General features: G+C 40.6%; 1 protein-coding gene across 3 annotated transcripts in view; it reads right to left on the bottom strand.

Annotated features, from left to right (window-relative positions):
• Nucleotides 1-26,350, bottom strand: part of EPB41L4B (erythrocyte membrane protein band 4.1 like 4B) — a 566,800-nt gene that overhangs the window by 374,511 nt on the left and 165,939 nt on the right. For all 3 annotated transcript variants that reach the window (XM_089689066.1, XM_089689067.1, XM_089689068.1), the window contains 5 exons: nucleotides 23,561-23,681; nucleotides 12,565-12,652; nucleotides 2,096-2,184; nucleotides 422-491; nucleotides 163-332 (listed from right to left, as the gene is read on the bottom strand). In XM_089689066.1, the coding sequence (XP_089545192.1) occupies nucleotides 163-332; nucleotides 422-491; nucleotides 2,096-2,184; nucleotides 12,565-12,652; nucleotides 23,561-23,681 (538 nt within the window). The remainder of the gene's footprint in view (nucleotides 1-162; nucleotides 333-421; nucleotides 492-2,095; nucleotides 2,185-12,564; nucleotides 12,653-23,560; nucleotides 23,682-26,350) is intronic.

Raw genomic sequence — 26,350 nt, 5'->3', positions numbered from 1 at the left:
TGCATTATTTCCACTGGGCAGGCACCTGGTTTCGTCATTATCAGTAGTAATTTACTTTGTAAATCCCCATTCACTGTGATTTATAAGTAAATCTATCCTTTAACTTTTCAAAAATGTATTAAAAAAGGTATTATTTTGACAATTATTAAAGTAAGAATTTACCTAAATCGGAATCTTGATCCCAATCTAATAAAGTCAGATCGAGTAGATTTTGTCGTTGCTGGGGTTCGTAGCCTGAAAAAAGCATGATTCTCCACTGCACATTTCCACAAATGTTTACAGGCTTTAGAGTTATCCAAGCGAAAAACAAATGTATGTTCCTGCTCCCTACCCTACAGTGAGAAAAGGAAAAGTGTTGTGACATAAGGCAAGTGACATCAGCTTGCTTATAGCTTTCTAAATAACAGCCAGTAAATCTTACCTGCTCATCATCTTCTACAACAACCAGTGTTAATTTGCTTTTCTTAAAATCCATTTTAGTAATTTTAGGCCTAGTAACAAGAATATATGACATTTTATTTAGGGTCTGTTAAGACATACAAGAAAGCCAGTGCTATCAATTAGTAGTAGATAGGTATGAACATACTACAACTGCTGTCTACATAGTTTCCTTGCATTATAAATATATATATTTTTTTAAGGCAAGTATAAAAGTGGCAACTATATATGTGATATAAATTTTTACCAAAATGCCCAAAAAAAACCCAAAACAAAATAAAAAAAAAAAAAAAAAAAAAAAAACACACAAAAAGACTGTATGTGGCTCAAATTGCTAGCCACTTACAGGATTAAGGATACGTATATATAATCTGTATTCTTAATTTGATGTGTAATAAGATTATGGTTTTGGATAGCTAAAGTATTACATGTAGCTCTATGAGAATAGCAAGCCTGGTCAGTGGCAACTTATATGGTCCATGTACACTTGCTCCCAGAGTTTGTTTTTTCTGTAGAAGCAATGTTATCCTATGTGTCCATGCACACTAGGTTGTTTAGAGGCATATTAAGCTCAGTGTTTAGAGGCAGAAAAAAAATCCTTCTGTTTTGCGTTTCTTGAGAATGTTTTTCGGGCAGAAACTGTTTTTCTGCCAATAGCTTTGTTTTAGTGCATACTTGCTTAGTGATTTGCAATTTTGAGGAACAGCAATGTATGTTCAAAGTGAATTTTGTCGGTTTTGCTGCAAACAAAACACAGTGACAATGCTGGGCAACAGCTAGTCACCTACAACATTTTATCTCTGACTACATAATACACAGCGATAGACTGAGTGTGTTCTCAGTAAGGTAGTTTATACTAGAGGCTACCTGTGCAAAGCTATTCAGATTCACTTTGACCAGGACAGAACACTTAAATCTTGCAACACGTCACAATCTGAGTGTATAATCATTCTTAGATTCATCATTGATTAAGTAGTGTAAATGAGCCCCACACACTGCATAGTTGCTAGCAAATTTGAAAAGATGTGAAAATCACAACAACATAACAATCATGTCCAGTTGATTATCAAGCAAAATGCCATCTCTATATGATCTATCCTTTTTACTTCTGATGTTTTGTTTCTCATTACAGGCAGCAATTTAGGCATAACACTTAGCTGGTCCTAGTTAACAGATACGGGGATATTGTCATTTTACCTGTTCTTCTGCATTTACATTCATTTTTAAACCGAAGATATACAGTATCTATCATATAAAGAGACCTGGGGTCAAATCACACATGAACATTTCATACAATCTTATGTTGGAGACAACTTGGCCCAAGGCAACGGACAACAGTGTCTTCATCATTAATTATGGTATAGCTGTGAGTTTAGGGTCACTACTTTTCATATGAACTACTTTATATATTCATTTTAATTTAAATTGTTTAATTTTAATGTAAAGTGTATAGAGTGTCTAATATTTCCCAACCACTTTGTGAAGCTTCTGTATTTTCCCAGAAGACACCCCCCCCCATCATTTTATAGAAATCTTTTCACATCTCCAAGGAGGGAAACATTTGCAAAAGTGCTTGTCATCTTTGCATTTGTAAAGAAATATTAAATATTAAGAATGTAAAAACAGGAGTGACAAGAAGTGGCATTAAATATATTACCAGAAGAATAAACCAATTTTGTTAGAACCTTCAAATATTAAGATGCCTGTTGGGGTCAGTCCAAGAGCATAATCACAGCCATCTTTACCCTAAACACATAAAAATAAACTGAGTTACTCAAGAAGCAAGTAAAAGTACATACATCTTGTACAGGAATCATGCAGATGCAAGATCACAAAACACAAAGCTAGACTATGGCTCCATGCACACCGACTTAAACAAACGCCAGTGCTCTTGGCAGAACCCCCCCCCCCTCCGCAAATTATGTGCGTTTCTGTACTAGTATTTAAGAGGGTTTAGCTTTTTTCCTGCCAGGAAAACTCTCTCCAAAATTCAAAACAGAAGGGTTTTTTTTCTGCCTCTAAATGCGAAACTTAAAAAGCACCTCTAGACTACCTTATGTGCATGGACACATAGGATAACATTAGTGGCTTCTACAGGCAAAACGCTAAACTCCTGTAGGAGCAGTGTTTTGTTTTTTGTTTTTTTTTTTAAAGCAAATGTGCATGGAGCCTTCAAAACGGAACAAAGAACTTTTACACTTTTTGAACATTTTCCACCCTTACCTTCCTCTGCAAAATTAGTGATAGAAACTGCAGCCTCTTCCTCTCTGCTTGAACAGTCTAGCGTACTCATGGCTGGCTATCTCTGGAGCAAGTGTTTTGACGTACCATGCATTTAAAACTGACTGGATGTTTCCCTGTAGGCCTGTACTTATCTTTTAAGCCTGTGTTTTGTTGCATCAATCAACATGATGTATCCATATTAAGACTACTTTCTAACATTAGATGTACCTAGGAAAAATGTAACCTCAAATCTCAAGATAATACATTAATAACGTTTTTTATTATATCAAAAGGAAATTAAAGCTAGTCAGCCCCCATAATAAAAATAAAAAAGTAGGGGGCGTGTCCAAGATGGCGACCGGAGCGGCCGCATAATCCGGAGCTCCGGTGCCAAGCTTCTAAATCCGCTGCCATCCGTGCGGCAGCGGATCACGGAGTGACGGCGGAGGACCCGGGTAGTATCCCCGATCCCGGGGAGTCGGAACCCGGGTGATATTTCCGCCCCTCGTGGCGGCTGACATCCGCGGCCTGGTGCGGCCGCGTGGGCCGGGGCTCCGGCGCCACCCATCAGCTCTCCCATCCGCACCTGCTGCCATCCGGGCTGTGGGAGATCGCCTGGGGACATCCGCGGCGCCCTCTGCATTGCTGGGACTGGGGGAGAGACGCCGCTGAGCCTTGCTGCTTCCCGCGGTGGTGGCGGCATCTGCGGCCTACATCATCTGTCTGGAGCCTCCATCTGGTCACAGTGAATGGGGGATGCGGGTGCCCTCTTATCATTAGCTCCCCCCACAGTGACTTGGGGAGTGGGCCTCACGTTGCTGACCCCGGAGCCTGCCATCTCCCGTAACCACGGCCCCTGTTGGGCTCAGAGGCCTACTGGGGCCTTAATATTGCCCCGTGGAGTGTCTCCCTGGAGGGCCCTGTGCTTGGTGTTGGAGGTCCTCTGCTTCCAACTTGTCCCTCTTGTGTCCTAGGTTGGGATCTGGTGCCATTATCCTGCTCCGGTGTGCTATATCTGCATGCTACTGTGATCTATGTCCTCTCTACCCTTCCATGGCTTGCTAACTATCTTTACAATATAATGTTCTCGCAGATGGATCTAACCGCATTCATGTAACTACAATCCTAAACCTATTTTGGGCGTTATAGGTCCCCTGGGGTTATAATCTCCATTCATTATCCTATTTTCAATTGATCACCCCCAGGAGACTCCCTGTATGCCGTCCACAAAGAAAAAAAAGGGACAAGCCCAGAAGTCCCTCACGACATACCTACTTAAGGCACACGAGCTTTGTAACATGTCTCCAGTCAATACAGAGCGAGCATCCCTGTCCGATCCCACACAGGATACCACCGCTCCCTTATCGGCCTTGGTCAGTGAAAATACACAGCAACTTACAAAAGGAGACTTGGAGTCCTGCTTGGAATCTATGTACGCCAAACTAGCCGCCAAATTTCAATCAGAATTGCATAAAAGCACTAATGTTCTCTCTCAGGAAATAGCCACATTGGGCTCCAGGACAGACCGCTTAGAAACCAAACACGATGAACTTAGCCTGGCCTATGGTGAACTTTCCAGACAGCATGATCATTTACAAACGGCCTGTTTTCAACTACAGGCGCAGGTGGAGGACCTTGATAATCGCAATCGCAGGAATAATCTGCGAATCAGGGGAATCCCGGAGTCTATGTCTGACCTCTCCTTAATCGTGACCAAATTATTTCAATCACTCCTCCCGGATCGTGACCCTGGGTCCTTTGCCTGTGACCGCATCCATAGAGCCCTGCGCCCTAAACCTCCTACTGACAAGCCACCTAGGGATATTGTCCTGTGCATGAGGGACTTTTTGACTAAAGAGGAAATACTCAGAGTTGCTCGCAATACCCCTACGATCTCCTTTGAAGGCTCGGTCTTACAAATCTTTCCGGATGTTTCCCCGGCCACGTTGGAGAAGCGTAGAAAAATTAAAGAAGTCACAACGGTCCTGTTCTCAGCTCGTATCCGCTACAAATGGGGCTTTCCCTTTAAGTTGATTGTTCCACATAATGGGAGCACATATATAGCTACATCCCCTTCTGAAGGTAGAGCAATCTTGGCCAAACTGGGCCTAGCGGATGCCCCATCACCTCAACATCCACCCTCCACCCCTCGTGTCTCTCCCATTTGGCATACCCCATCTCCACGGAGAGATAGGAGAGTCAGACAGGATCCGGGTTGACAGATCCATTCTCACTTGCCTATTACCTATTGTTTGACAGTCCCTGGTCTTGCCTATTGTCTTTTATGACTTTACCGAGAATTGAGACACAGGGATTTTGTTTCTTACATCTTACGCTGTCAGGATGTGTATTTCTATGGTTACTGCTATGTTAATTTTATAATCCTGAGTAATGTGTGTGCCTTGCATTGATAGCTGGACGAGTCAAGGTATAACAAGGGTCTTTGGTCCCTCTTAATTGCGCCCATTGGTTTATGGTTTCACAACTCTTTGACACGTTACCCCACCCTGCCTCCTGACATGGCCGGAAGTGTCGCCGCCCGATTGAGGGGTGGCAGTTCCGTTTTCCATGTTTTAGGGAGACAGGGTTTGGGCCCATTTGACCCCTTAATATTTGAACTTTTTGTTTTATCAGGTATGACAAATTTTCAGCCTGATCCATGTTCTTCAGTTACCTTATTTGTAGGAGCTCTTCAAATCTCCTCTCTATTGTTTTTTGTCTTCTTTTTTTTCAACACTTTAGTGCATGAGGATGGTGTTGTGTCGGTCTGTGGACATCATGGCCCCCATGTTGGGGCCGGGGGGTCCCCTGGGCTGGTTCTGCCACCTGTACGTCTGTCTGCTATAGACCTGCGGATTTCTATGTCTAGCCAATTAATTTTAGGGGCTATCCTTGTAATGTGTACTTTTATGATGATAGTAATAAGCTCTGTTTACTATGGTAATTCAATGTATTTCGCATAATGTCCAGGGTTTCAATTCGCCAAACAAGCGCAAAACGGCCTTTATATTGAAGAAACGACTGGGAGCCAAGATTATCTTATTACAGGAAACACATTTTGCAGCTGCAAAACACCCGACATATTTTCATAGATCTTATAGGCAGGGGTATTATACCCTGCATTCCTCCAAGAGTAGGGGCGTAGCCATCTTTCTACATAACTCATTCCCCTTTGAGGTTCAACATGTGTATCGTGATCCGGACAGTAGGTTTATCATTCTTAAAGGCACCCTTTCAGGTCGAGAACTTACTATTGCTAATGTATATGCACCGAATTCAGCACAAGCTACCTTTTTTTCAAAATTTTTTGGTACTCTGGATAGGTTTTTGTCTCCTCATCTCTTGGTGGGTGGGGATTTTAATCTGGTGGCAAATCCTCTTTTGGATCGTAGTTCCCCCTCGCATTCTTCCCAGGCTTTCCCAAAATCCCTTACTAAGAAATTAGATACCCTCCAGTTGGTGGATGCCTGGAGAGCGCACAACACCGGAGCCAGGGATTACACATTTTATTCCCACCCACATGACTCTTATGCTAGATTAGACTATATATATTGTACCCCAATTTTACTAGCTAATTCTAGGGTAGCTTGCATTCATTTGAGCCCCTGGTCGGATCACAGTATTGTGGCCTTATCTATCACATTTGTGGGATTGGCACCTACTCCCTTCTCTTGGAGACTTAATGACTCTATGCTAACCAATATTGACTCTCGCCAGGAAGTGGTTACATCTATTCAGGAATATTTTCAATCTAATTTAACCCCTGATATTTCCCCAGCCACACTCTGGGTAGCCCACAAGGCGGTCCTACGAGGCCGACTTATCTCCATGGCCTCATCCAGAAATAGAAAACGTTGGCAGCAAATACTACTTCTAACCCGAGAATTAGAAGCACACTATAGAAGCCATGTCGCTAATCCATCTCTACTTAATAAACAGCTACTGTCCCAAAAGCGCTTGGAACTGAATGCCCTGCTTTCCCAAAAAACTGAAAAGGCCCTTCGCTGGTCGAAGGCCTCATTCCTATTACATAGTAACTCGGCATCTACCATGTTCGCAAGGAAGTTGAACCACTCTCTGCGCCCCCCACACGTGTATAAATTACGCACAAATTCGGGTGCTATCTCATCTCTACCTCAGAAAGTCTTGGGTATTTTCGAACATTTTTATTCTAAACTACTAGCTCCTCCACAGTCGGATTCTGTCCCTCTGTCGGACTCTTGGCTGGACTCTATACCCCTCCCTGCCCTTACACCCTCTCAGATTGTCACTCTTAATGCCCCCTGTACTTTAGAGGAAATAACATGTGCGATAGGCGCGCTCAAGCGCTCTACTGCGCCGGGTCCTGACGGATTTACCGCTAGCTATTATAAAGATTTTGCCTCTACATTGGCTCCATACTTGATAACTTTATTTAACGATGTTTTGCAGGGGGGTAAGTTCCCTGAGGAGATGTTATTGGCTAACATGTCTCTAATACCCAAGCCACAGAAGGACCACTGTTTGCCACAAAACTATAGACCAATCTCAGTCATGAATAATGATCTAAAGATATTTAGCCGTATTTTGGCGGACCGGTTGGCCCCTATCATCTCCTCTTTGGTTTCTCCAGACCAGTCGGGTTTTATTCCCGACAGATTTATTACTGATAACATTCGTCTCACTCTAAATGTTATTCAAGACGCCAATTTACATTCCAAAGAGGTTCTGTTGATGAGTTTGGATATAAACAAGGCCTTTGATAGTGTTCTTTGGCCCTACTTGTTCTCCTTGCTACAGAAAATGGGCTTCAGTGAGGGGTTTTTGGCAGGCATACATGCCCTGTATGACTCTCCTAAAACGAGAATTAGGCTTCCTGGCTGTAACTCTGACTTCTTTACATTGGGTAGAGGTACCCGCCAGGGCTGTCCTCTTTCACCCCTTTTATTTGCGCTGGTGTTGGAACCTTTGGCATTGGCGATTAAATCACATTCGGATATTTCTGGCTATTCATTATTAGTTTCACATTTTAAGCTGAGCATGTATGCTGATGATGTTATGCTTTTTATTACTAACCCGTTGACTTCTTTACCTAACTTGTGTGCTGTATTGAACGATTTTGCCAAAGTGTCAGGTCTCACCGTTAATTTTACCAAATCTGTGGTCATGCCTGTTAATGTTCCTGACTCCCTAAGTGCATCTCTCCGTAGTTCTTTCCCATTTCGCTGGGTCAAGGACAGGATATCCTATCTGGGGATTAACCTCACTCCCAGATACCCGGATATATTTGCGGCTAATTATCCACCATGTGTATCGCGTCTCTCTACTCTACTGAAGATCTGGCACGGTTATCATATCTCCTTTCTGGGTAGAGTCACGGCGGTTAAAATGAATATTTTGCCCAAATTGCTTTATCTTTTTAGAGCACTTCCAGTTCCGGTCTCAAAAACGTTTTTGGATCATTTTCAGCGGACTATTAATAATTTTATTTGGGGAAATAAGCATCCACGTTTTGCCTCATCCATTTTGTATCGCTCACAACGGTCGGGAGGTCTCGGTCTTCCTAACTTTTGGCTATATTATCTCTCGGCTCGTTTTGTGCAATTGTCACAATGGGCTACTATTAACTCTCAAATCCCGTGGATCAAGTTTGAGTCTCAGTCGATACGTCCTTTTTATTTACCGGGAATTTTATGGTCTAACATCTCCCCCCGATCGACTGTTTTTCATAACTCCATAGTGACTCACTCACTGACGCTTTGGTCCAAACACAAATCTAAATTGGGTTTAGTCTCTCCTATTCCCCCAGGTGTGTCATTTTTTGGGGATCCTACTTTTGTTGTAGCCTTTTCTTCCCCTCATATGTTTCGTTGGTGGTATGATCGATCTTTTATCAGATTATCTGATTTCCAAAGAGGAGGATCTTATATTACCTTTGATATGCTGCGCGTGTTATTTGATGTTCCTCTTCGTGAGTACCTTCGTTATAGACAGATTAGGCACTTTTTTAAGGCGCACTTTGGCCTTACCCCATCCTCTCCGATTTCCTTTTTTGAACGTATCAGCCGTGACTCTCCCAGGGGTAGGGGTCTTATCTCAAATCTTTATCACCAATTTTTGATCTGTCTTTTTCATGCTCCCCCTTTGTACAGACGAAAATGGGAGGAGGATTGCGGTGTCACTTTTTCGGATGAGGATTGGGATTCCATGGTGGATAATATATGCAAGAGCTCTAGATCTCTTTCGGTTCGTGAGACGGCCCTTAAAGTTCTAACCAGATGGTATTATACCCAGTCAAGACTACATGTACTGTTTCCACAAACGTCCCCTCTATGTTTTCGGGGCTGTGACTGCACGGGTACTTTGGTTCATATATTTTGGGATTGCCCGACCATATCTTTGATCTGGCGTAGGATTTCTGAGGTCGCTGCCTTATTGTCGGGTGCCCCGATACGATTGTCCATGCAGACCTGTTTATTGGGGGCCCATATCCCAGGGGTCTCTGATGCCAATCTGAGATTGATACACACATTATGTATTGCCACTTTATGGTCTATTGCCCTACATTGGAGGTCCAATGTTGTACCCTTAGACTCCGTTTTACACAGAATTGACACTGTAATGCTTATGGAACGCATTCATTATACCCTACTGGATAAGATGCACTTATACGATAAAAAATGGGAGTCATGGAGAGATTGCAGACACTTATTACATGCTTAATAACATCCCCAGTAAAAGTTGGCTGGCATGTACTATTGACAGGTGTATCACCTAACCTACCTCGTTTACGTACTTCATGCACTTGTAACTTCCTCTTTTTTTCTTATCTTCTTTGTTATGTTAATATACTTTTATGTATTGTACTTTTCAAAAGTGCCTTGTTTTTGCTGACAATATCACTTTTAAAGTGTGCTGTTGTTTTACTGTCTACTCATGTACAATAAAATCGTTTGTAAACAAAAAAAAAATAAAAAAGTATGCACATAAAGTGAGGTATGACATACAGATTGAACATATTAGGCAGATACCAAACATCCCTATTCAAATCATGTTTCAGGGTATATTATACCTCACTTTAGTACATATTTTTATATAAACTTATGTATTCTGACTAGCTTTCATTTCTTTTTATTCAGTTTAACAATAGTTTATTGATGCATTATCTTGCGATTACATTTTTCCTAGTGCGTACATCTAAAGTGGATGTTTATCATATCTTTGCAATTATGGTATAGTACCCTTGAAGAAATCTTTTGTGTTTTATGAAATGTTTACATTTCATTTATTCTGTAAAGTTAAACTTTCCGTCATTAATGTGAATTTTTCCAGACCGGTATAAATTCTAAATAAGTGCTAATCTTTTCACAGGTAGTTGGAAGAGTGGCTAGTGACTTCCTGCTCCTAGCCTGTGAATGGACAGTGAGAAGAAACAGAAGACAATCGAGGAGCTCATCTGTCACTCTGTTCTCTCCTCCTGTCAGCATGCCTTTTGTTAGCCCAGCTGAAAAACTGACTGATTCATAGAGCTGCTTCTCTCACTCACTGATTGAACTCTACTGTACAGGGGGGATTGCAAGCAGCTGATACCAAGTAAAATACAGGCACAAACATAATTCACAAAGTGCATCACTATTCTAAACCAATGATTCATACAAAAAAATAGAAGAAAAAAGTAATTAAGAGTAAAAGTCCATCATAGATAAATGAACCATGCTCAAAAAGTTTACAATATGTGCAAAAAGTGCTTCCAGAAGTCAGAGGAGATGGTACCCACTAATCCAATAGGGCTGAAAAGAAACACCTCAGAAATCTGGTGATGATGAAAGTGAATTAGGATGCTTATCAGAAACCATTAAAACTGGAAGCATAACATCTGGTGTCTAGGGTCTAGACCAGCCTCTCTCAAGCATTTATGCTTGAGGAACGCTTTAAATTGTTTTAAGGTTTTGGGGAATCCGTGAGTAACCAGCTACACTGTTCAAAATTTGTTTTTTCAAGAAAAAAATTCCCATCCACTCAAATTTTCTAGCTGATTCAAAGTATTTCACTTCCTGTTTTTCTGGAGGCACTGACTCTGGGTAGAACTACACATTTATAGCGCTGAGCAAACTGTTGGCGCTATATAAATCCAGTATAAGAATAATAATATTTTTTAATTATATATATATATATTTATATAATATGAAAGTGAGTATTTTTTTTATTATTTTTACTAAAAAAAGCATTGCTACAATTTACTAGTTTACCATTACTGACCAATTTAGTCTCTTGTTGCTATTCTGCTCTTTTCCAACAAACAGCAGATTAATATCAAAGAGTTACATTACTCGGTAGCCTGCAGCTAAAGTCTGTATCCCAGTGCCTTGCAAAAAATCTGTCCCCCCAACTAAGTTGCACTGGCTTACCAGAATCGCAGAAATCCAACAAATAAAAAATCTCACTATGGCTGTGAAAGAGCAGAAGCATTGGAAGATCTGACCACCATACTTCTTTATAAAGAGTTGCCTTTTTCAGGACCTTACACAGTGGACTTGTGAAGTAGGGAGAGAGTGGGGACTTCTCTTCCCCACCAATTACCCCTCTTCTCTTCCATTCCTTTCATCTTTTTTCTCCCCCAGTTTTTTTTTCCCCACTCATTCCTTGCCCCCCCCCCCTTCTCTTGATTTGCATACACACCTAATCTCCTTCAGACAAACAAAAATTTGAAAAGCAGTATTTGCTTGTCTAGAGCGGAGTATGCCCAATGTGCAATGGGAGCCAGGAACATATGCTCCTTGCCAAGTGTACTCTTGCTCCACAATAACTAAATAGTCTTAGCACTGTTACTTTCAGATTTATAGTATGTACTTTGTCATGGAAGCTTTGACCGATTTGTACACCTCTTTTTGTACTGTACAGTTTCTATAAAAATAGAAAATTTGTTTTAAAAAATGCTCATTAGCATGATATCAAAAATGACCCACATAGTTTAGCCTTTACTGATATTTTTGTAACAAATTACATGACACCTTTCTTGTTAAAATAAACACAACATTGTTTAATGAACAGCACAGCATTAAAGTGCCACTAATCCCACATCATACAAAATATCAATAAATGCTGTGTTACAATGCAGTTCATACTTAGTCACTATGAGATTAGTGTTCTGTATTCTGCAAAATAACCTTGTTGATCCTGCTGTTCTCTATCTCCACCTTCTGTCCATGTCACCAATTCAACTAGGGATTTTGCAGCCCGTGGGCAACTGTGCACATGCTCAGTTTTCAGTGAGTTTCTAGGCTGAGAATTCTTCCCCTATCACATCTTAGCAGCCCATGTGACTATTGAGTCGCAAATGTGGGAGTATACATAGTGGTAATTGACAGCCCACTTCCTCCATGCCCACTAACTACATAAAAACAACAGGGTTGGAAGGATATTACATGAAGATAAATGGTTGCTTCACCTCCCTGTTATTCTAGGACACAGGCTAGAGGCCTGACAGCCTGTGACTGGCAGAAATTTGCCCACACTTTAATACACTTTTTCTACAAAATAATAAAGATTTGATTTCAAATATATATACCGTATTTGCATGCAAAATGTACAAGTTTATTGATATTTTTATTCCAAAGGGTTTTTTTTTTTTTTAATTTGAACCTCAGACCAGCAGCAGAGGACTAGAAGCTCCTCCTGCTTGTGTTTCCCTGCAGACATGCTGGGAAAAATCTGGGTCATGTGACAGCTGTATATTGATTGGGAAAAAGGTACTTAGATTTTTACTTCGATATTAAAATACTTACAGAGCCATCATTCACATACAGCAATAGAAGGCACAATGTAAATTAAACCTTGTGTGTTTAGTACCACTTTAAGTGCACATAAAGTTATTAAATTAAATCTGATAAAATTGTGGCAAAACCAGAAGAAGAAAATAATTACCTTGACAATGTGCATATCGACCCCATACATCTCTAACCACTTCGCTTTATTCAAGTAACATAGTTCGGCCTGGGCTGGTGTTTTACCCCTTAGAATGAGGAGGGGAAAAAAACAAAAAAAAACACAGATTAGATACTCTATTCAAATCAGAAGAAAAAAAATCATTTTAAAGCTGCTACAGAAGCATTTGAACATGGAGAGGTGGCTCCATCCAAGTGCAGCATATATATATAATAAATTATTGGAGATAAAGGTAGGCAACTGACAACAAAGCAGTGTAAGAGCACATGTAATAGCAAAGTCATCCGCTATGGTCCAAATTACATGCAGGTGTCACTTGAAGTTGGGCCGGTGTCTTTCGGCAGCGCTGGTGGCTCCCAGCACCTCCTGTAGATTCAGGTACACCAGGGAGGCAGGACTGATGTCACTTCCGGTCACGTGGGTAGCAGGAGGTGGCATGAGTTCAGAGCATGAGGGCTCATTCTTCAAGCTGTGACACTGAAAGACACTGGTCTGACATCAAGAGACAACAGCATATAGTCCGGACCATAGCAGATGACTTTGCTATTACAAGCATACTGTACATACTGTTTTTTATATGTGCTGCACTTAGATGGTGCCCTTCTAGCTCTTGATTATTGACCTACACTTGGATCATATGGTCTTTTCCTCTTACTTGTTCTATAAGGACTTTTATTACAATACTTTATTACATTGCCAGAACAGCCACCCCATTCTCCTCTGAGTGTGCCAAAATGGTTTGTTACAGAAGCAATTGCCTACTTATAACCTAATGTTTTCTACTTCCATGCAGCCAGTCCTTTATTGTATCAGTGTCCAAGCATGGTTGCTATACCTCTAAAGAAAACCGATCATCAATTTACAAAATACAATTTAAAAATATCTTGCAGTGTTTTCTTTTTCTATGAAGGACTTGCATAGCATCTTTGAACTTGTTAGAAAAATTGACTAGTCAATTTCCTAGCACAGTTCCTCTCTCCTTATACAGTCAGGTCCATAAATATTGGGACATCGACAGGATTCTATCATTTTTGGCTCTATACACCACCACAATGGATTTGAAATGAAACAAACAAGATGTGCTTTAACTGCAGACTGTCAGCTTTAATTTGAGGGTATTTACATCCAAATCAGGTGAACGGTGTAGGAATTACAACAGTTTGCAGATGTGCCTCCCACTTGTTAAGGGGACCAAAAGTAATGGGACAATTGGCTTTTCAGCTGTTCCATGGCCAGGTGTGTGTTATTCCCTCATTATCCCAATTAAAATGAGCAGATAAAAGGTCCAGAGTTCATTTCAAGTGTGCTATTTGCATTTGGAATCTGTTGCTGTTAACTCTCAAGATGAGATCCAAAGAGCTGTCACTATCAGTGAAGCAAGCCATCATTAGGCTGAAAAAACAAAACAAACCCATCAGAGAGATAACAAAAACATTAGGCGTGGCCAAAACAACTGTTTGGAACATTCTTAAAAAGAAGGAACGCACCAGGGAGCTCAGCAACACCAAAAGACCCGGAAGACCGCGGAAAACAACTGTGGTGGATGACCGAAGAATTCTTTCCCTGGTGAAGAAAACACCCTTCACAACAGTTGGCCAGATCAAAAACACTCTCCAGGAGGTAGGTGTATGTGTGTCAAAGTCAACAATCAAGAGAAGACTTCACCAGAGTGAATACAGAGGGTTCACCACAAGATGTAAACCATTGGTGAGCCTCAAAAACAGGAAGGCCAGATTAGAGTTTGCCAAACGACATCTAAAACAGCCTTCACAGTTCTGGAACAACATCCTATGGACAGATGAGACCAAGATCAACTTGTACCAGAATGATGGGAAGAGAAGAGTATGGAGAAGGAAAGGAACTGCTCATGATCCTAAGCATACCACCTCAATGACCCAAAGCATACTGCAAAAGCAACCAAAGAGTTTTTTAAGGGAAAGAAGTGGAATGTTATGCAATGGCCAAGTCAATCACCTGACCTGAATCCGATTGAGCATGCATTGTACTTGCTGAAGACAAAACTGAAGGGAAAATGCCCCAAGAACAAGCAGGAACTGAATACAGTTGCAGTAGAGGCCTGGCAGAGCATCACCAGGGATGAAACCCAGCGTCTGGTGATGTCTATGCGTTCCAGACTTCAGGCTGTAATTGACTGCAAAGGATTTGCAACCAAGTATTAAAAAGGTAAGTTTGATTTATGATTATTATTCTGTCCCATTACTTTTGGTCCCTTAACAAGTGGGAGGCACATATGCAAACTGTTGTAATTCCTACACCGTTCACCTGATTTGGATGTAAATACCCTCAAATTAAAGCTGACAGTCTGCAGTTAAAGCACATCTAGTTCGTTTCATTTCAAATCCATTGTGCTGGTGTATAGAGCCAAAAATTTTAGAATTGTGTTGATGTCCCAATATTTATGGACCTGACTGTACGTCCTAGTCCTCTTCCCTTCTGGGAGTGCCCAATTACTAACTGTGCTAGGCCAGATGCTCCTCCCCTCCCTTCACCTCCTGAATATCCTTTTTTATGTGGCCATCAGGGAAGAAGCAAAGAGGAATAGTAAAGAGTGTCACTTAACTGTCAGATCTAACTCTGGTAGGGCTGCTGACAATACAGTTCAAGATGGTGGCGCATAGCAGCTGTCTCAGAGTTTTGGGATGTCCATAAAATGGTTTTACAGGTAAATAGCAAGCATAAATTACTTTATTCATTTCTAGATAATTATTGAATTATATTTAGTCTTTTGACAAAGTCTCTAATTCTTAAATTGTCAACTATATCTTTAAAATTTTGCAAAAACTGGTGTGTGGAAGGCTCCAATTACAGTACATCATTAAAAACCCAAAGTGCATATTCAGTCATTTATAAACGGTCTCCAACATTTAAAGCTGAATGTGATATTGGCGGCTCAGAAGAAAGAGCAAAACCACACTAGTGTGTATGTACAGCTCTACTACATCTGTTGCCCTCAGTATGAGCTGCACCAGCTAAGCACTAGTGCTTATAAAGTTACATTTAGAGGAATCTATTTCAAGAATCCTGGTGCTTGCAACTACTGACCTTCTAGAAATGTTAAAACCCTGACTCATATGCAGATTTCTTCAGTTCCTTAGAACAAGCATGTGGATCAGGAGTTCTGACTTTGTGCAGACTTAATTTTCAGCATGCTTGTTCCAGGTCAATGGCTCAAATTATCTATGTCAGAAGCCTTACTGGCTTTATTTTCAGGCACACTGAGATTTCCAGATGGGGTTAACAATGGAAGGCTCCTAGTTTTTCTCAACACAGGTTTCCTTGAAAGCAAACCAATGAGAACACTGATTATGCTAGCAGGTGTAGCAAACTGACAAAACAAGCCAGGTCAAGAAAGGTTTGGATTTGTCTCTTTAATGCTACCGGTGCACTCTCAAAGTGTCTCCTCTTGCTCAAAAAACAGATATTGGATTTCTCCAACATTCAATGCAATGGTTAGTGCCTAAGACCCCAGTCACACTGGGTGCAACTTGACATGCAATCTGCCATGCGACTTGCAAATTGCATGGCAAGTCACACCCTATTGTCCACAATTACAGCGGTCATATTGGTGCGATTCCGACTTGCATGCACTATATTAGGTGCAACTTGCATAGACATCTGTGTCTTGCAAACCACAAATGTCTTACTTGCGCCTTAAGTCGGAATACCATCCAACTTTGAAAGTGTGTGACTTCATTGGAAGTCGCACGATTTCAAAGTTGGATCAGTGTGACCAAGGTGTTCGTGATCTTTGCTGCTTTCCCGGGCACAGTCATGTACCTGGGCAGGGCTGTATCTAGGAATTTACAAATTCCAATTTAGAAAATGCTGATAGGAGGGGTAAATCTAAAAGCAAGAATGAAAGTACCTAGAAACCCTAACTTAATCACTTGCCCTCCAGTTGATTCCAGTAAACGTTTATCACATTGAGTTCACTTGGTCACCTATATGGTCACGTATGATGTGAAGTGGCACATATGGTTATTTTGAGTACTATTGTTAATTTTTTATACAAGGATAATACACTATATAGTTTTTCTTTTTTTGAGGTTCACTTTGTCGTTTGGAGCCATTTGGAAGGTTCCCCTATTGAGGACTTGGATTTACATCATTGGAATATATTTAGTGTATGACTTTTATTTTTGGACACAAGGGTATCACTGTGGGACTTTTTGGAGACTTTATTTTATTTATCATTTTTGGAGATATTCAGTATTTATTTTATTTTTGGATTTTGGATTTATCAGTAGGGTCGAGCATATTGAGGTATGATTTAATTATTACACTTTCAAGGGTGAAAGTTAGACTTATATGCTTTAGGTTTTAGGTATATTGCTTATTTTTGGGATACTGTATTTATTTTAATTTAGAAAGCATTATTGAAAATTGTTACATTGTGCTACAAAAACCTTTTTCTTGTTTTTTTTTTTTACATCAATTGGTGTATGATCATGAACTATACAATAATTAAAGGGCTCATTTTAATATCAGTGACAAGGGGGTAAAAAATGTTGTAAAGAAACCAAATTTACACATAAGACCTTTGTTTTACCTTTGTAACCTTTGCTATAAAAATATAAACTTATCTTCGGTTACTGTGGAAACTATTACTATCCATTTTCTACAGTTCTATAGCCAAGTTCCATACTGTAATGAATATAGTAAAGTAATATCCCTAAAAAAACACTATCACAGGATATACACCTATCACATACTTTGACAACTAATATGTTATACTTATTTATATTTAATAGTCACCTTCTCACTCATTGTAACTCCTAAATCTAAATTGTAAACGTAATTCCTAACTTTACTGATAGACCGATAAACTAAGCCCTAAAAAAAAAAAAAATAAGGTGGTGACAGAAAAGACGAGCAGCAGGCTCCAAAACCCTGCCCTTACAGCTGAATTGCGCACCACTAATAGCCCCGATTCACACTGTCAACATGTGACAGGTCACATAAGCTGCACCCTATTTGCGGCTTTGCAACCGTTCAAGTCAGTGCAACTCAGAGCCATACCGACTTTGAAAAAGATTCCTGAACTATTTTTTGCGATTTCATGTGCGACTTGCATTGACATCTGTGCATGAAGTCGCACAGATGTTGGCAAATCTCACATGAAGTTGCACTGATTGGTGGCTTTGAAATTGCACTGAAGTAGCGCGATTTCAAAGCCGCATGCGGTGTGAACCAGGGTCAAAGTCTGCTTACTGGCCAATAGGAACGTGCAGGAGATAGAAAGGTGTGGGCAAGTTTCAGCGTGAGGTAGAACTAGACATTTTTTTACCCTGACGCATTCCCTTCATTAAAGGTAAAAAAAAAAATGTTCCACTACTGTAGCTGTATCCAACCCTCACCCATTTGTGTAGGCAGGGGGGAATATGGACACTCATAGCCAGCTTGGGAGCAAGCCCACAGGTGTGTCACCATAGGAAGTGGTTTCCTACGGTGGCACACCAAGAAGAGGAGGAGCCAAGAGTGCTAGCAGAATAGCCTGGGATTTGGCCGTAGGTGAAGGCTTTAGTAGGCTTCTGCTGGTATGTTCAGGAGCCTTTACTTGCAGCAGTTTTTCCTTCCTAATGACTCCGTATTTAAAACAAAATTTAAAATTAAAATGAAATGGTCCATATTGTGTTCTTTAAATTTAGGGTCTGCAGATGGCACAAAATAGTGACAAAACTAAATATACAGAGATCAAGTGTGACTAAGGCAGTGTTTCTCAACTCCAGTCCTCATGGACCCCCAACAGGTCATGTTTTCAGGATTTCCCTCAGATGAAACAGCTGTGGTAATTACTATCAAATCACCTTTGCAAAATAATGGAAATCCTGAAAACATGACCTGTTGGGGGTCCATGAGGACTGGAGTTGAGAAACACTGGACTAAGGTAACAAATTCATTTTAAAGCAGAAAATATGCAAGGGTATTCCCCCCTGCCTACACAAATTTCAGCCAATTCAGTACAAATATTACAAGAACAGAGAAGTATGAATAAATAGTTGGGGGGGGGGGGAGGGGCAGTCAGGACAGTATTTCTCACAATGTACATTAGAAGCTGCAGCAAGTCAGACAGAGCCCTTCTCATTTCCTGGCTTGAGATCATTTATTGGCATCACCTAGCTCTTTAGTCCCCCAGCCTTACTGTTTTTGAAAAAGGATGGAGTGACTGGCTGCTCGTCCCCAATATTAAATACAAGAAAAAATGACCCCCTTGGGACTTCAATGCAGCTGACAAAACATCACACAAATATCTGTATAATAAAATCATATATAACTATTGTACAAAAATATATTTAAAAAATCATTACAGGCTAAAACCATACTTGTAGCTCTGATATGCTGTTCTAGTGATAGAATCCCTCATAGGGTTAAAGCAATACAAGAAATACAACATTCCCCGAAAGCCCCGATGTGTTTCAATCATTCCAATTCAAGATCTTTCTCAGGGGGCATAGAGCAAAGGGGATCGCTAAAGGAGCACGTGGAGGATTAATAGTAAACCATTTTATACCATCAATGACAATTAACAAATCTCCATTTTCATACCTCCAAAGCATCAAATGAACAGCTAATTTATCAGAGCAATCCTAAATGCAATGGCGTTCAACACAGAATTACATGTTCCGACAGGTGATGGCGTGAGCAATCTGTGCACGGGTGGTCACATGAACATCTCGAAGTATTGGCAGCAAAAGAAGAAGTTAGCACACCCTCTCATATCATTATATAAAGTTACTGTATGACCAAAACGTGAAGTATTAGAAAACGGGCATTTTAAAGTGACAGTTATAAATCTACAGTCAATATACTGACCACATATTAGTTAAAATAAGAAAACCCAGATATTGCTCTTCCATAATAGTAAGGGAATAGATGGTATAACTTCCAATCGATTTAAAGATGACCCTAATCACTTCATCTACACTGTTCAAAAAAATTAAAGGAACAATTTTTAATCAGACTATAGCATCAAGTCAATGAAACTCCTGGGATATTGATCTGGTCAGTTAAGTATCAGAGGGGGTTGTAAATCAGTTTCAGCTGCTTTGGTGTTAACGAAATTAACAACAGGTGCACTAGGTGGGCAACAATGAGATGACCCCCAAAACAGGAATGGCTTTACAGATGGAGGCCACTGACATTTTTTTCCCTACTCATCGTTTGACGGTTTTTCACTAGTTTTGCATTTGGCTAGGGTCAGTGTCACTACTTGTAGCATGAGGCAATACCTGGACCCTACAGAGGTTGCAAAGGCAGTCCAATACGTGCCATTGCCAGAAGATTTGCTGTGTCTCCCAGCACAATCTCAAGAGCATGGAGGAGATTCCAGAAGAAAGGCAGTTACTCTAGGAGAGATGGACAGGGCTGTAGAAGGTCCTTAACCCATCAGAACCAGTATCTGCTCCTTTGTGCAAGGAGGAACAGGAGGAGTACTGCCAGAGCCCTACAGAATGACCTCCAGCAGGCCACTTGTGTGAATGTCTCTGACCAAACTATCAGAAACAGACTTCATGAGGGTGACCTGAGGGCCTCTAGTGGGCCCTGTGCTCACTACCCGGCACCATAACGCTCGATTGGCATTTGCCATCGAACACCAGAATTGATGCTTTGTAAGTATGAAGATGGAGATTATTTAATTGTCATTGATGGTATTATAATGGATTATTATTAACCACTTCAAGTCCGGACACTTTTACCCCCTTCCTGTCCAGGCCAATTTTCAGCGCGATCACATTTTGACTGACAATTGCGTGGTCATGCAACACTGTACCCATATGAATTTTTTAGCATTTTTTTTGAGACAGATAAAGCTTTATTTTGGTGATATTTATTCACCGCTGGGATTTTTATTTTGTTTGCCATGTAAATGAAAAAGTCCAAAAATTTTGCAAATAAATATTTCATCATAAATCTTGGCCAAAATTTAATCCGTTATCTTTAGTAAAAAAAAAACAAATTAGTTTATAACCAAAAATTATAATTTTTAAACGTTTTTAAAATTTTTATTTTTTTTATATTTGTTTTTTTGTTTTTTTTTTTACATACTGTCACCCTAGCAGTACAGTGTCACCATAGTGACACTGTATTACTTGTGGGGGGGGGGGGGGGTGATGAAGATTTTTTTTCTTTTACACTGGTTGCTTTTATGCCCATAAAAGCTGTAAAAGCAATAATTTCTCCTCTCTGGCTGCATTCTTGCAGCCAATGAGAACTACTGTGAGAGCTGTGATTGGTCACAGCTTGTCACATGGTACAAGGCTGTTGTGATTAGCCTTGTACCATGTGATCATTCACAGATTTCACACGTAGTAAGCAATGATGTCAGAAGTGACATCTTGCTTACTACTCTGCAAGTGATCACTGATTGACCAACCAGTGATCACATGATCGGGACCTCGCACAGAGATTATTATTATATCTAGTTTATATAGCGCCAAAGGGTTTACTCAGCGCTGTACAATAGAGGGGGAGGACAATACAAGAAACAGAACAGCAACAACAACAGTACATGAGGGGTTAGAGGGCCCTACTCTTTCGAGCTTACAATCTAGGAGGGAGGGGATAGTGGCACAGGAGGAAGTGGCTGTGGGGGATGGAGTGGTAGGAGGAATGAAGGAGAACAGCTGTTCGGTGAGGGAGGGGTAGGCTTCCCTGAAGAGGTGGGTTTTCAGGGAGCGCCTGAAGGTGAGGAGGGAAGGTGACAGTCTGATGGATTGGGGCAGTGAGTTCCAGAGGATGGGGGAGGACCTGGAGAAGTCTTGCAGTCGTGCGTGGGAGGAGGAGACCAGAGAGCAAGATAGAAGGAGGTCCTGTGAGGAGCGAAGGGTACGGGTAGGGTGGTACTTGGGAATCAGGTTGGTGAGGTAGTTAGGGGCAGTGTTGTGAATGGCTTTGTAGGTCAGGGTTAGTTTGAATTTGATGCGTTGGGCAATCGGGAGCCAGTGGAGGGATAGGCAGAGGGGGGTGGCAGAGGTGGAGCGGTTGGCGAGGTGAATGAGTCTGGCCACTGAGTTCAGGATGGTCTGGAGCGGGGAGAGCCTGCACTGGGGTAGGCCGGTGAGAAGGGAGTTGCAGTAGTCCGTACAATGATCAGTGTTCCACTGTGTCCGGAGGAAACAGCGGGCACCGGATTGCGGTGCTAAATGCTCCCAGGGAGAGCGCACAAGCAGGTTTATAAATGGCCACCCGACCCTGCAATGCCATCGTCTGGCCGTTTATATACAACGGCCGGACGAGAGGTGGTTAATCCTCAATGTGCCAATTTAGAGATCCCCTTCGTTCCATGCCCCTTAAGGAAGATCTTGAATTGGAATGATTGAAATGTGTCAGGTCTTTCAGGGAATGTCGTATTGCCTTAACCCTATGAGGGATTATCACTAGAACAGCATATCAGAGCTACGAGTATGGTTTTAGTATGTAATTATTTTTTAAATATATTTTTGTACAATAAAGTATATACAATTTTTTTATACAGATATATGTGTGATAGCCTGTCTTTCGCCCATCCTTTCATTCACTGAATTTCAGGTCCTTCCAACATTGAGGCTTAGCTTCACATGTGGAGGTTACCTAGGACAATCTGCAAGCAAATACGTCAGCCTAGAAACTCCCACTCCATCAGGATGACATCCACTTATCAAGGAACTTTGATATTTGCATAACTCAAACTTAAAGCCGGTCTTGAGAGGGATATAGAGGCAGGGCGTTGTAATGTTTTCAGAAGTTATGTATATAGCTCCCTGCTGTCCCCTTCCACCAGCCATAATCTGCCTGTGCTAAGAGGCACAGAGACTCATTGATGATTTCAACGGGTGTAAAAATAAGAAATGCAATGAAAATGTTTTATTTAAAAATGTCATTAGCATTTTGATGAAGGGCAAGGGGGAATCAGAGAAGACAAAATACAAGCAGATTAAACTTCAGATTTAAAGAAGTCTTACCAGAAGGTCATAATACTTGTTAAATCCTCCAAGGGAACCAATTCACATCACGCTTGGTCCCACTCAGATCTGTGCAGGGGTTGCTTGGCCCCGCATTCTGTCACAGCTATCCAACAACCCTGAACAATAGACACTTATGCAGACCATTGACGGTTCGTTATCGGCCGATTTTTTGTCCGAAAAACGAAACATTGTCCGTTCTGTAATCCGATGTTGCCCCCAATGATTTCGAAAATCGGCCATTTTTCACACATTTTCCAGCATGACCGATAAACAAAATGAGGAGGAACCGCGAAAACCGGCCGATGCCATTGCCCCACTAACAGTGCGGAAATCGGACGATTATTCTTTCGGACGAAAAATTGGCCGATAAACGAACTGTCTATGGCCTGCATTAGTTCTAGACTTACAGCACAAAAAAAGAGAGGTTTATACTTGTCCAAGAAAGACTAGGATAGTATGTAGTGGTCTGTGTTGTGTTGTTGTGTACTTACCTTATTGTGAATGGCAGCTCCTCTGCAGCTGCTGATTTTCACAAACACACACAAGTAGACAGTCTTATTCCTCCACTCCCTATACCTGAATAGCTAGTGGCTGGAACTGTCAATTCCATCATGTTTATTTCCAATGATTGTAAAAGAGAACAAAATATCATAGGGGAAACAGAGTGCTATAAGATTGCACAGAAAAACTGCAGGATGAAGAGGATGTGGAGACTTCACTGCTTGTGATAACAACCCTATGTGAATGCACATGGAGCTACAACCAGTGCTGACATATATAAAAAATTTTTTTTCTAAATCTCTGTACAGATTTAAAACACGAAAAAATGCTACGTGCATTGTGCACCATGGGAGATACAATAAGCATTTTCACCTTCTGGTGAAAGTTCCTCAATCAGAGATTTGGTATCACAAGATTGCCTTTAATTTAGGGTAAAAATGTCTGTTTTGCCATTAAAAGCACCCTATGCATGGGCATTCAAGCCATCCTGAGAAATTAAATCCACATACCTACACTCTCTCCACTTTTGGAAAATATCAAGCTCCATAGATTCAGTTTGATTTGGAGTGAATCGAAATTCAGACACAAGTTCTGGTGTATGTTCTGATAGCTCACATTCACCAAGTTCCGCTGAAAAATAAGATAAAATACATTTAAAATGCACAATAGCTATAAAATGGTCAGTCCATATAAAGCATAAAGTAAACAGACCTACTACATGCTATCCTTTTTCTCTTGAAATATTGAGAGCGAGAATATTAAAAAGAAAAAAAATGACATACCTCACTGTATTTCTGTCCAAGACCCAGTGTTCAATTTTTTTACACATAGAATTGTATGTATTCATGACACTATTGTCACCAACTTTCTTATTCTACAATCCCCAAGTAAAAAAATCATAATCTAACCAAAAAGAAAGAAATCTTAAAGTATCATGGCTAGTAACTCATATCCTTGACTCTTATGGGTCACAGGAGTACATTAATGTGATTGTAAACCTTGGTCATGAAATCCTAAAGGCTCATACACACGGTAAGAATATTGTATGAATGATCACTCGTGTTCTTTTTTTTCATGCTAGTTTCATATAAAAAATAAAGAGGTTACTAAAGTTACGAAAATTCTTGTATGAAAGAATACAAATTTGAAAGTGATGTAATGTATTGTATTTTCGGAGGAAAACTGTACTGATTAAATGAAAATCGTACAATCTGGTATTCTACGAGAAATATTTTTGTGCTTGTCCCTTCAAAAATTTCGGACGAAAGCTGTGTGATTATAGTGTACAATTGCTTTGAAAGCAGTATTTTTCCATATGACTTTCTGACCAAGTGTAGTAGGTTTTATTGTAATTTCTCTCTGGTGCTTAGTTCCTCTATTACAGGTATGTGTCACTTTTGACAAGTTGTCCTGACACCAGAGATAAAATGGTGACTAGGGAGGAGAGCTCAGCACACAGGGGTGTGCCTTTCACCAGTCACCTCTCACACACTGTACAAGAGCTCTAACTGCAGCTCCCCGCCCCCCTCCTCTGTGCTACTGACAGATGTAGTAGGATTTTAGCTAAATTCAGCTCTTTTGAAGGGATGTAGAAAAGAGAACACTGCAAACAAATAAAACATATCTAGCATTTGTTTCACCTCTGTGTATCATCTGAGGCTATTCACTTCACTGGGTATACGAGAGGGTTTACAACCACTTTAAGTGACCTTTCACACTACTCCGCTGAATAAAATGTGGTAAAAACACATGCTTTTTTGATACATTTTCTAGCTGGACTCCCAGCAAGCACCTGTGTAGCATGGACATGTGACTCAGCAAAACCACCAAAAATGCACCACGGGCCTGTTTTTGAGGCATTTCCATTCATTTAAATGGGGAGGTGCGTTTTTGGTACGCTATTTAAATATGCGCTAAAAATGCAGCATGCTAAACTTGTACAAATGTACTGCACCCACAGTGCATTGGTGTGAAGAGTTCCTTAGAATTAAACGGATACATTTTTCATGCATTTATTTTAAATGTCAAAAGCGCATAAAAAAATATTCATTGTGAAAGGGCCCTTATTTCTGTACTCCTGTGACCCAGAGCCAGCTGATAGCAGTTGCATGCTACTAGCTAACAGGGCAGAGTCACACAAGGCTCTCGGAAGATCCCGAAAATATTGTCAGCATCCACCCCGCTGCCTGCTCTGCCTTTCAGTGCCTTTTCAGAAGCGAAGAACAAGAGCCAGCTGTGCCCACTCCCTCTGCAGCTGAAGGAGCAGAGTGAACAGCAGTGACTGCTGATCTCTTAGTTTTCAGAGTCTGTGTGGGACAGCTGCAGCATCACATAAAAAACCATGATTTGGAGAATTGATCCAGTGCTGTGTCAAGCAGTGTTAACTTCATCGAGGAAATTTTTTTCGTCAAAGTTTTTGTCAGCTACACGTTTTCAATGATGAAAACTAAACAAAAATAAACTTCAGTTTCAATTCAGAGGACTAAAATATGACTAAAACTAAAATATTAGTCAAAAGACTGAAACAAAATCAACATTTGTGGTTAAAATTAACAGTGCTCAAAAAGCAATATTCTTGTTTATGAAACTTGGTTATTTCTAAAGATGTTGCCTGATACTTGTTTTCATTATTAACAGAGAGCTGAAAGTTTTTAGATTTGGATAATATGTGCAATGGCATTACCGCCAATAGTGTTTACGATAGTTTTTTTTTTAATATTTTAAAGTTGCACTTCTGTTTGTCAAAAAGTTAAATATTTGTTTGTTTATGATACTGGAGATTTCAGTTGACTAAAATGTATTGGATATTTTAGTTGACTAAAATACGACTAAAACTAAAATGGCATTTTAGTCAAAAGGCTGAAACAAAATTGAAATTTGACATCAAAATTAATAGTGGTGACAAGAGCAACATCTCTCTCTATCCTCACAGGACATGGAGGCAGCAGACAGGGCCATTGGCTTCTGCCCATCAGAGCCAGTGAGCAGGGGAGCCAGGCAGGAGTCTGCATGAGTGCCCCCATAGCACTCAGCAGGAGGGTGGAGCCAGGAGCACTGAAGAGAAGGATCATGGCTTCTGTGCCTAAAACCACTGTACAGGGAAGCACAACATGTTTATTATTCAAAGAATAATTTTGTATTTCCACTTTAGTTTAACTATGGAGACAAGGGAAATGTTATGCTGTACCCCTCCCAAAACACTTTTCTTTATTTCTTCCATGTTACTATTTCCTTAAACATTTCCAACAACCACCCAATCATATAAAACCTAGCAGAATCTAATTAAAATAAACTTAAGA

The sequence above is a fragment of the Staurois parvus genome, unplaced genomic scaffold (genome assembly GCF_062004578.1).
Source record: "Staurois parvus isolate SC_StPar_1 unplaced genomic scaffold, SC_StPar_1.0 ptg000468l, whole genome shotgun sequence".
Lineage (NCBI taxonomy): Eukaryota > Metazoa > Chordata > Amphibia > Anura > Ranidae > Staurois > Staurois parvus.
Note: the sequence above shows the minus strand (reverse complement) of the source record. Positions and strands in the feature narration are given on the sequence as shown.